The 12152-nt window shown below is 38.4% G+C and overlaps 3 protein-coding genes across 6 annotated transcripts; 1 reads left to right on the forward strand and 2 right to left on the reverse strand.

The window, feature by feature from the left end:
* LOC18792122 lies at positions 114–2975 on the reverse strand. Of its 4 annotated transcripts, XM_020559956.1 has the most exons (9): positions 2575–2975; positions 2076–2109; positions 1676–1986; positions 1452–1523; positions 1254–1321; positions 995–1145; positions 813–893; positions 620–709; positions 114–488 (listed from the first exon to the last, which is right to left on the reverse strand). In XM_020559956.1, exons 3-9 carry the CDS (start codon positions 1934–1936, stop codon positions 399–401), a joined length of 813 nt encoding a protein of 270 aa, XP_020415545.1. In that variant the 5' UTR covers positions 1937–1986; positions 2076–2109; positions 2575–2975; the 3' UTR covers positions 114–398. The 4 variants fall into 4 exon arrangements, with proteins under 4 accessions (XP_020415545.1, XP_007222878.1, XP_020415459.1 ...); XM_007222816.2 differs by lacking the exon at positions 2076–2109 and having other exon boundaries at positions 1676–2001; XM_020559870.1 differs by lacking the exon at positions 2076–2109 and having other exon boundaries at positions 2575–2974.
* LOC18789348 (putative fasciclin-like arabinogalactan protein 20) lies at positions 4362–6125 on the forward strand. The gene has a single exon (XM_007226592.2). The coding sequence runs from the start codon at positions 4664–4666 to the stop codon at positions 5690–5692; it is 1029 nt and encodes a 342-aa protein (XP_007226654.1). The 5' UTR covers positions 4362–4663; the 3' UTR covers positions 5693–6125.
* On the reverse strand, positions 6464–10762 carry LOC18793001. Its single transcript, XM_007221746.2, has 9 exons — positions 10239–10762; positions 9661–9848; positions 8918–9096; positions 8251–8535; positions 8100–8158; positions 7959–7995; positions 7776–7847; positions 7334–7655; positions 6464–7143 (listed from the first exon to the last, which is right to left on the reverse strand). Exons 1-9 carry the CDS (start codon positions 10369–10371, stop codon positions 6712–6714), a joined length of 1707 nt encoding a protein of 568 aa, XP_007221808.1. The 5' UTR covers positions 10372–10762; the 3' UTR covers positions 6464–6711.

A 12152-nucleotide genomic window follows, 5' to 3' on the forward strand; every position in this document is an offset into this window, starting at 1 on the left:
CCCATTAGAGTAGTTTAAAATTACAATTGAAGTAAGCAATTAGAGTAGTTTAAAATTACAATTGAAGTAAGCAACTCACATCGTAGCCGGTTTAGGCATATCGACTCATTAAATGATGCAATTATCAACCTTTTATATACTGAATGCTCGTAGTTTGGGACTTAATTGAGGATTGAGTAGTATTATCTACATTTTGGCATACATTTGTGTCAGCTCTGGTTGCTTGACTGGGTATTTTTCTCAGTATAATTTCTCTATGTATGTATATATACTGTAGGATACTTCCCTAACTGTACATACGATGACGAGACACGCCCACAATATGGAAACTCACAATTTTACAAGAGTTTCCACTATACCAACAAAGAGCTGATGAGACCAAACTTCCATTGTTGAATTTAGTGAACGCGAATGACATGGGGTTGGGGCTCAAGCTCAGGCTGAAGGATTGAAGGTTCTGTTTCTTCATCAGAGGAAGTGGAAAGTTCCTATTTAACATATGCAGAGAGTGAGAGAGATGAATTAGCTCAGCATCAGACTTAAAAGATCAGATGAGAATCAATATGATCATTAAACACATACTTATTTAGGAAGGGATTAAGGAAACATGCATACTTACTTGATGGCCTCGGCGGCGCTGAATAGCAGTTACTGCCCTCACAATTACATATATTGGCAGCACAATCCCAAGAGTTCGTAAAAGCAACAACTACACACAAACACACAAGATTCAGATGTTGCAGCTTCACCTTACTGATAAGGTCTTGATGAGAAGAATTACAGAGTAGAAACTAAGCCATGAAAAGGTTTACCATAACGAGTGGGAAAGAGTATTCTTTGTTTCCATTGATTATGAGAGGAAGCGTATGCCGTAGAATCAGCAGGACCATGAACTGCACACAAGAAACGAACAACCTTAATAAATTTGTTCAGATATGATCTCCAAGACAAGAACATTTAGAATTTCTGAGGGGGAGTGAGAGAGAGAGATTACGATGAAAGCGAGTGAACGACAGCATAACACATTTCTTGCAGTAGAAGCTGAATACTCATCGTAGTCAGGATTAGTATTCAGGAAAGCACGGTCAGTCGAAACCATTGCTATAATGCGCGGGCTGTCCCTTTGCGAAATCTCCCAGTTTCCCCTGTCATTATAGATTTTTGAAACAAGGTTTGGTAAAACCAGAAATTTAATCACAAAGAAAGCTGCTTATGAGCCCTACTGCACAGAGATTATTATATAATTTATTTACCTGAAGTTCATAGGTATACGCCCGAATTGAAACAGTGGAGGAGGAGCTGTATAACCAGGTTTGAATTGCTGAAAGTTAAAAGAACGTAATGTCAGTGAAGGCTAATAAGTCTGATGCAAGGTTATTTTTCCAGATGGTCAAATAAAATTACTAATTTGGAAGGAAAATGGAATTAGAAAACCAGATTAATGAACCCACCTGGTGGCATATCTCACACACTGTGTCACCTTTCTCATTGCACCACCTCTGTACACATCTGCGGTGCGCATACTGCAACATCAAGAACCAAATTTTCATTTTTAGGCCATGAAACACAGCAAAGTCATTAATTTTTTTAAAAATTGTTTTTCTAATTTCTAAAAGTCATCAAGCTTAGAACCAAAATTAGATGTACAAACAGCCATAAACATTTGAAAACTAACCTTTAAGCTGCCACAGCAAGAGCAGGGTGTCTCCATGTTTGAATCTTGATCCTCGTCTTGGCATATTCTGCATTCTACTAGCTTCCCAGTTAAGGGTGATATATCCTTAACATCTATTATTTTCTGGCAACAGCCATCAATTTTCGCTTTGTCGATTGCTGAGGATGTGGCTTGCATCGACCGGTTCCTGCTCTCAATTGCAGCTTCTAACGTGGATTCGGTGATTAATCGATCCACCAACAATACAAAGTGTTCCCCCATCCTCAAAATCTCTACAACCAAAGGAGTTCACAGTGTTTGATAGAAACCCCCTGGAAAACAATAACCTGTTGTAGTTAATACACAACAAATTGTTGAGCTACATATTTGAATATAGGAAATATAATTCAACAACTCTCACCACTCAATTGTTGAAAACATGAAAAACTAGAGACCTGAAAAATAAATGGGTGATTTAGGAAAGTGGATTACCCTTTGATAGAGGAAGGGAAAACTGAGAAGAAAAGGCATGGAATGGAAATCAACACAAGCACACAAGGTTGCATGGAAATATTAAAAACTCAGTCAAAATGGATCATTTAGGAAAGTGGAGGTTCCTTTATGAAACGACAAATTAAAGAGGCTTTAAAGGAACTTCCAACACATAACTACAGAAATCTCAATCATCACACAGCAACAGGAAAAAAAACTCACAAGGAAACATGCCATGACATAGAAAAGCAAGAAGAAGAAAGTACCCAGAAAAGGAAACAGAGAGGGAAAGATGAAAAGAGACTGCTCTCTCTGAAGCCAAAAAAAAGATACCTTTTTTCAAACCAAGGCCTAAAAGGGTTGAAAGCAAAGCATGCATCAAGAAAAGAAGGAAGAATATGAGAAAAGGAAATGGAGAAGAGACTTACAAGAAGAGGTTATTATATTCTTGAAGCTGAGAAGAAAGCTCTGTTTGTCTCTCTGAGAAATCTCTCTGTTTTGGAATTAAGCAAAGGGATTGAGTGACTTGTTTGTGGGAACTCAATTCACAAGCCACAATTTCATCTAAATACAGTTAATTACATGTATGTTCTAAGTTTGTGGCATAAAATAAACACATCTCTCTCTCTCTCTCTCTCTCTCTCTCTGCAATATGTTTATGTTGGTCTCTCTCTCTGCAATATGTTTATGTTCGTCTCTTCTATTTATATGGATTAATTGTTAGCTTAGAGAGAGAGAGAGATTCTAACGGGAAGCTCAAGCCTCTGCGACTTCCACGATTCCTTTTACTTTACCGTTATTTTCGTTTAGATGCCTCAACTTAACTTCCACGGGAATTTCATTTTCCCGTCTCTCTGGCAGCACACCATCATTATTTTTTGCTGCTCATGACATGAGGTCACAAACCCACAATACGAGTTTAATGAAATTAACCCATCTCAACCCTTAATTAAGTAAGTCTTAACCGTGATTAAGATTGCATTAAACCTAAATCATGCGAAAACTTGGAACAAATATGAAGTCATATTAATTTTGTGTGACCGATTATTTTCACAATAAAATGAGTGGGGAAGAGATCATGTAGGCAAAGAAAGTCAAAGATTATTTCTAGCTACCTTCCTGGCTTTTGACGTTGATCTCCGAATTTGAAGACATTTGACTTATTGAGCAAACGTTGGCTCTTTGAGAAGCTTTATTTGTTTGCCACGTGTTTGGTTGACCCTCTTGGGAGGAGCTCTAGTAAGTTCCCATAGTTGTCGTGTTTGGTTGACAATGATCAAATTAATTTCATAATCTCTTTGATTGATCAAATTAAGTATGAAATGATCCCATTTTTTAAAATAACTAATATGGTTCTCATTATCTTTCCCTTTTCCATGCATGATGCATGGAGGTAGGAGGTAGGAGAAACTCTAAACATGCAACCTCAAAAGTGATTAGTTAAATATATACATATATAAAAGTTTGGGAGTGATTTTAGAGAGGTCAATAATTACTTTTGTGAAGAATTATTTCTTTAAATAATTACTTTTAAGTGATTTATGCTTCACTCTAAAATCACTTAAAATCACTAAAAGTGATTATATAAATAACTACATAGAAGATACTTCTCTCCATAAACGATTATAGTCTATCAAAAATCACTTCCAAACGACACATCTTCATGCATACTAGCCAGATGGTTTATCCCAACTTTATGTTGATTATTGATTGCTAATTTAACATATGGGTTTTGTCCATAAGTTGGATGTGGGCCACCCACATGTAAGTCCTGAACTGTTGCATCACCAAATCAAATCTTTTTTCTCTTTTTCGTGACCTAAACCAAAATTAATACGAACTTAAGACGAATACTCTAATATTACCTCATACTTTTATCTTTTTCTAGGTATAGTTTAAGCAGGTAAGGTGTGGTTGATCAACAAACATGTTTAGGATTTGCAGGACGTACGACTACAAGAGCATGCTTATAAAATTAGCAATGATTATGTGGATTGATTTTGACTAGTGGAAGTAATTAGTTCTTAATTTATTTTTGTAGAAAATTGACGTACGTCTAATATACAATTGGTGCATGTTCTTCTATAATGGAGTTGAGTAGGTGAGCTGATTTTTCACTTTCTTATATTTTAATTGGTGATCATGATTCATGGAAGCCATGTAAGCTTTTCAATTTAATTACTTGGATTTTATCTTGGGATGGATGTTAATTTATCTTCCAGAATCAACTAGATGAAAACGAGTGTGTAAAACTGTAATTCTATTTCTACAAACGACGGTCCTTCTCGTCGTTTCAAATCCAACCGCCTAACCGACTCGTTGTAACGAACACCTGAACATCAACAAACCACGTACCGCCACCTGTCTACTATTTCCCGCTAAAACGAAACCCAGCCCTCTCTAAATTTACATCCAGTGCCTCTTTCACTCTCTCACTCGCACTCTGCAACCAACAGAATCACTCACTCAAAGAAAAAGACCTCCTTTTATTCTTGAAGCTCTCCATACCATCTATCAATGGCCGCACTGCTGCTCGTCTCCCTCATCCTCCTTTCACTCCTCTCTCTCTCCTCTTCCCTCCCCAACCAAGCCGTCCTCGACGCCGCCGAAATCCTCTCGGATTCAGGCTTCGTCTCTATGGCTCTGACTCTCGAGCTCGTCTCTCAGTCCCTCGTCCCACAGTCCCCTTCTCTCACCATCTTCGCTCCACCAGACACCGCCTTCACCCGATCGGGTCAGCCCTCCCTCTCTCTGCTCCAAATCCACTTCTGCCCTCTCCCTCTGCCCCTCCAGACCCTCAAAGCCCTCCCCGCCGGCACCAAGATCCCAACTTTGCTATCTGGGCACTCTCTCATCGTCACCACACCGTCCTCCGGCGCCCCAATTTCACTCAACAACGTCAAGATTACATCCGCAGCGCCCCTTTACGATGATGGGTTTTTGATCATTTTCGGAGTTGATAAATTTTTCGACGCCAATTTTCAGCTTCCCATCCCAATTCGGAGCCCCGTTCCAGATCCTGTATGTGAGTCTTCGACATCGTCATCGTCAGCGAACGTTACAACCACAATTGGGTTTCCGGGTGCTTCTTGGTTTGAAGGAGCGAGTGCGGTTCTGAGGTCAAATGGGTACAATGTCATGGCCTCGTTTCTTGATTTACAGCTTGTGGGGTTCAAGAACCCGAATTCGATGACTGTCTTTGCTCCTCTTGACCAAGCAATTGAGAACCCTCTGCAATACCCTTCCATCTTTCTCCGACATGTCGTTCCCTGCCGGCTTTTGTGGAGCGATTTGGTGCGTTTCAACGAAGGGACTGTTTTGCCGACGTATATGGAGGGGTTTACTATCACCATCTCCAGGTCTGGTGACGTGTTGTTGCTTAATGGAGTTCCGGTTTTCTTTGCGAACATGTACTACAGCGACTCCTTGGTTGTTCATGGTCTCCGCGAGAGTCTTGTAATGCTAGAGATGCCAGAAGTTGCAGATGAGTCTTCACCTGAGAGTGGAACCAACGATGAGGTGCCTTTTGATAATACTGAGTTTTAAGAGACTTTGACAATTTGCTCTGGTGAAGATGAAGATCTTCAGAAAGTGTTGTTTCTTACAAACAAGTGTCTGTTTTCTGAAGAATTTTCTTTTGTCAATAGCTTTTCTTGTAATAAGATGGAAAGTTGGTTCTTTTTGAAGTTTGATTTTGTGGATAGGCCGTCTCTTTTCCTGTGTATCTGATTGTGATTCAGAAATTTAGAGATAGGCATTCAGTGAAGAATTAAAGCCTTCAGAATTTTACAAAGAAGAAGAGTACTTGTTCTGTAGTGTGCTTGTTCTGGATTTAAAAATTAAAGCTTTGTGTATTTTGAATCTTGGACGCATTAGTTGTCTGCTCTGCTCACGCCACTGGATAAGCCCTAAGTTGCTTGGATCAGACGGGTCTTTGTTGTATCTTTTACTAAATGGAATGACTTTCTGTAATCTGGAAGCCAAGTGAAGTGCTAAAGCATCATTTTGCGTCATTTCTTTTGGGCCAAAAAGTCATCCTTGTGATGCAATATGTCTCATGATTTCAACTGTTTATGGACCCAAAACTACTTCAGACAGCATTTCTTTCTCAGAGCTTCTTTAATTTTGCAAAACATCTTGACAGATAAGTCTCAGGCACTAACCAAACACCGCAACCATAAACTTCTAATCCAGACATTGTCTTGTCCAAGCAGGCACCATTTCAGCATAAGTGGGATCAATTTTAGCCATAATTAAAGCATAATGATCGTCTTCTTTGATCACTGCATAATAATCAAGGGATGTGAGCAGCATTGGTTTCAAGCACTAAACTGGATCAAAATACTTCCTCAAAATACTTCTCAGAACCAAAGGCATTACAAACATCAACAATATTTAGATTCCTTTAACTATACATAAGAAACCCGATACAGTACAAGAACGGGGTATTAGCCCCCAACTCGGAATGGAGCTTCGCCCCACTCGATTTTTCTTTTTAATATTCACTCTAAAAGATAATGACAATAGTAAATCCTAGTTGTATAACTGTTTTCTACTCTTAAGACCTAGACTTCATTTGATGACGATACATCAATGCTGCTGCTATTATTGGTATTATTGTTGGAACTGCTCTTTTTTCTCCTGCCTTTTATCGGTAAGGATAGTTTCACAAACACTAGCTCCCTTCTTCCGGGGCGGTTTGCATAGAGTACCCAGAGAACAAGACAGAGCAAGACTCCAACTGATATCAGGGCCAACCCTGCATTCACAATTTTCAGATAATGGTCCAATGGAGGGCAATAACTTGACGTGATTGTTCGAAATGTGTCTCGAACAAAATTACAATCCTGGAGGCTCAATAAGGGTGGAGTATAGTGCTGAAGTGCATAGCTCTCATTAACTGCTGCAACCAGCTGAGTGTAGATGTCTGGGCTTATCCTTCCAACTGTGGTGCACATCCCAGATACCGAGACTTCACATGTATAGTTCTGCCAAACCTGAAGAATTCCAACGAACCAAATATTTGTTTAAGCAAGCCATCATACATACTGCCTTATCTCGTAATTTCAGGATGTTGTATTTTCATCCCCTCAATGCATGTTACGCAAATCAAGCAGCTTCCAGCAACATATATAAAGAAACCAAATTATCCAAATGACTAAAATAGTCAAAGTCAATGATTCTTACCAAAGACGCATTTGAAATAGACACCTCTTGATCCCCACACTGACTATCTCTCAACTGAGAATCATATGGGTAACAGAGAGGTGGCATCAGAGGCCCGGACTGATTGTAATAATAAGGATCGGCATGGGATGGATACGTATTGGCATATGTATAGATGAACTGGTTGACAACATTTACAATGTCGTTGATAACTTGTTTACTCTGGCTAAGTGTCTTATTTGTGGTTCTCTGGTCAACACATGGAAGGATGTTGCTAAGTGCTGTTTCAGCATGAGGATGTTCTACCCACTCTTCCATGGCCATGCAGGTGTCAGACACAGTACTGAAACACAAAAGATAAAAACGAAAAATATTTCAGGTGAGGGCATTAGCATAATCCCTGCTGGATCAAGTAAAAAGAACATAAATATAAACATTTCTATCGAAGATAACATATTCTTACTTGTTAAGGATCACAAAGACTCCAGAAAGAATGAATGTAATTGCTACGAGTAACCATCCACTAACAATAAATCTGAAAAATATGACGGCTTTGTCAGACGGAGATATGAAACCCCTCCATAATGTGAAGAGTAGAAGAATTAATACAAATGTAAAAAAATTGACAAATACAAGGACAACCTACATGTGGATCGCATGTTGGTTCCCAAGGATGGACAGAACTGCAACAAGATACATTAATGAGTTACAAAGAGACAAAAAGTGCAAAATACAAGAAGACCAAATAATAGATTTCATTCATCAAATTGTTTATGGTGATACATACAAAGACCAATCACAGCTAGGAGAAGCATCACTGCTGCCACGGTGATTAAAGCTGAACGCCTGCAACATTAAACTTGTTAGTACATTAAAAACACGGGGTTTCAGTATAACCCCTTGATTAGATAGTACTACGGAAGTTTAAGAAGACATACACAGCACTGAAGACTCTTTTTACTTTAACAGAATTTTCACTTGTCTTCTCTGTCAGTGTATTTGCTGCAGTGTTCAGATCTAAATTCAGCTTGTCAATACCATCCATGACATCAGAAGGTAAGAAAATCTGGGCCACACTAATAGCCTTTGCAAGGGACAGATACTCTGTGACATTTCTCAGAGTCTGTACAGTGTAGTCGGACTGGTTTACAACATAATTTAGAGTGCGCATCGCTTCGTCATGAAATTCATCTTGCCCAACAGAAAGAAGAACACATCCAATCCTGTGTGATTGAGAAGATATAGCATATCATGTTAGAAAAGGGACACTTGAGAGATGCATAAGGTAACAAAACTGCCTTCCTAGCACAACAGATGGCCAATACCATCACATGTGGACCTTACTAAGTATATGTTGAAAACTTCCCCACACCAAAAAGAAATAAAAAAAATGTTACTATATACAATCTTAGGCCGAAAAGATGAATTTCCCGAACGATTTTTTTTTTTGGGTGTGCAACTCTAAATATGAACCGAAAATAATTGTATGCGGAGAAGAAGGGCAGGAAAATGGGCAAAAGAAACATAAATTCAACACCAAAGCTAATAATATTAGTTAGTTTAGAACAATATCCATATATATTCATATGAAGTTCAGAGCATTACGCAGCAGCACATGTGAAGACTAGAAGCAGAATCAGGCATATCCTCTGTGAGCGGTGTGATTCTTCCTCTTTAATGTTTATTCTCCATCCACAGCAATGATGAACCACAAGAACCATGCCAAAAGCAACAAACCATAGGACAGAAATAATGAAACCAGCGGCACCTGTAAATCCAACCGACTGCAGAAAAGAGATCATATTACTAAGGAATACATGAGAAACTTAATGTACAAGTAATAATATGAGCATCAGAATTCCTATTATTATTATTACTAAATATTTCTCTGACAGCAGTTCAAGGAGGCCGAACAGAACGAGTAGGTACAGAGAAAAAATTAAGCTTTATGGGAAATTTTGATGTATCATCACATAACAAAATTGACTTATAGTGGTCTGCCTCCTGTTAGATACGTCGAACCTCGCTCGGAACGAGCAAATTCCTTGCGCCAAGTTATGCCGTTTCTCACCACAGAAAATAATAATAATAATAATTTCAGCCAATGAAAGATAGATCTCACTATTTCTTGATCATTTAAAATCTTCACACTTTTCACCACAAACAAACAAGCATCATATTTTTATATGATATCATATCCAATAAGTTAACAAAAGGGCCACGAATTATGCTATAACAATCAAATTCTACAGCCTAAACCAATACTCAAGCTAGATTGACTGCAAGTATGCACACATTTCATAAATCACAATCAACGAATTAAATGACAAGAAGGAACCAAGACTTACTGCCCAGTAGTGCCGATTAGCAATGTCCCAGCCTCCGCGATAACGCTTAAACCGGCTAAGAATATCTGGCCTGTTGGTCCTTTTAGCCGCCAAAACAAGCGTGCCTTGAGGTGCATCGCTTGCAGGCCCTGGGGATTGTGCAGTCTCTTCTGAGATTCCATTTCTCCACGACCCTAGATTTTCATCCACTGAAAAAACAACAAGAAGCAATGTTATAAGGTTAGAAAGCGGCAAAATTTCAGCTGCTGAGCCATTCAGACTTGAAAACTCTCAAAGTAATTTTGAAAGTAAAAGAAATGTTATTGGTTTGGAACAGAAAAGCATTTGGCTTGTTTGTTTGCTGAGTAATAGTGGAAAAAAGATTCGATCTTTCATCAAAATAAGAATAAAGATGAAATGAAAAACTGGCAATGAATTGGGATAAAGGTTATGTATTGCTACGTTGTCTTGAAGCCCAAAAACAACAATGACTCCAAAAATCTCATTTTCCATTTCTTCTCCTCCTAAAGCCTCCTCCTCAGCAACCAAAGAAGCATACAAGATAAAACCCATTTAAACAATCGAATTAAGAAACGCACCTAGACTAAATTTGAGAGTATCTCTGGTGGGTCGGAGTCCATTTCGAGTTAGAGCTGAAACACAGCTCCCAGAACCCAAAACCAGAAAGAAGAAGAAGAAGCAAAGAGAGGTGGCAACCAGCAAGCGCGTCATTTGCAGAGTCTTTCCACTCTCTGTTCACAGAAATCTCAGGACAGAAGCCAGATACGAATCAAGCCCATTTCCAAGATTTGGTTTAGGTACAAAACCCAAATCTTGAAAAAGAAGTATAATTAAAATGGTGAAATGAGTGAGTTGTGTGTCAGTGTTCTAATCTGGTCACATTCTTGGTGGCAAGGGATTTATAAGAAGGCAAAAATGGAGTCTCCGAAGTCACATGGGGGTGGGGAGGTGGGGTAAGAAAAAGGCGGGTGTGAAATGAATAAAGGATTGCTTAGCGCCTCAAAGCTAAAGCCAAAGCCTCAGCTCCCTCACTCTGCTTCTCTCTCCTTGTTGAAATATGAGTGCATTAAGCAAACCAACACAGTTCCATAAAACCCACGACTGTTTGTTTGCTCCCCTTACTTAATAATTTATACCACTTTTCTTTATTTGTCCTTTCTGCTTTTCTTCTTCTTTTTCTTTATTTTATTCGGTTTACCTTTAACGCTTTTTGTTTTTTATTTTGTGGGGGCTGCTCACATTTTCCATTTTCATATTGTGTCCCATTGGACCTCTGGTCCTCACCAAGTTGCCATTGTCAATGATATAAATGCTTTACATTCTCTGCCTTCTTTGTGGGTAATCCATATAAACTTCAATTATAAACTTAATTGGAAAGTACTTTTAATATGAAGGCACTGAATGGAATCTGTTTCGGATTTATAGTGAATGAGAACAAAACGGAAGTATCTTTGGAGGGACGGAATGGATTGGAACGGAACGGCATGTTGACATTGCATTTTTATACTTATCTGAATTATATGAAAAAATTCTTCAATAAGTATTTAATGTTAAAAATTAAATATATATTTTAAATCTTGAATTATTATATTATCCTTCTGTTAACGGGATTTCGTTATTTTGATTTGAGCTAGTGCGTTTGGTTTAGGTGCACCACAAACGTCATATTTTTGTATTAATATTATTTCTGAATTAAGATCAGTCAAAGATTGCGACTCAACAAAAGCTTTTCAATCTGTTTTTCCATCTAATCTACGAGATCCATGGCATATAAAACGCATCCGCTTCCTCATGCAAAAAATTTCCATAAATATAAAAATGTTTACATTCATATAATATTCAGAAAAAGAAGGGCAGGCACCAAAAGTATACCAAAATTGATCCAATGAAGAAATTAAGTAAAAAGATTAAGAAAAAATAAAGGGTGATGCTAGGGAGACCAACTTTAGATACCAACTTGTGTACCAACTCTCTAATAGAGGTGGAGCCCACCAATACAATGGGTCTCACACTCTATTAGAGAGTTGGTACACAAGTTGGTATCTAAAGTTGGTCTCCCTAGCATTTTCCAAAAATAAAACCCAATTGATTCACGAAATCGCGGTGCTCAACAGGTAATTTAGGGGGGGCAACATGCTAATTGGGTGGGCTGTTCGAGGTAATTTAGGGGCGTAGACCGCGATTAGAGAAGGACACGTGGGACCCAGCCGACACTAACACGGAATTTGGCAGCGACCCACAACGTCAAAAGCAGGGCGCTTATTGCCGTGTGAAACACCTGACGTCATCTCTCTACAATATATTTGCTCTTCTTTTTTTGGGTAAAATGAATATATTTACTGCTTTTAAAATGGCTTATAGCGCAGATGATTTATTAGTTTAGTGGTTTGGAGTAATTGTTCTTTCAGTAAAAATCATGAATTTGAGTTATAGCATTCATATAATGTATATGTAAATTTAATATACTATCACCTTTTTTATAAGAAAAGTTT

This window comes from Prunus persica, chromosome G1, assembly GCF_000346465.2.
Source record: "Prunus persica cultivar Lovell chromosome G1, Prunus_persica_NCBIv2, whole genome shotgun sequence".
NCBI classification, from domain to species: Eukaryota; Viridiplantae; Streptophyta; class Magnoliopsida; order Rosales; family Rosaceae; genus Prunus; species Prunus persica.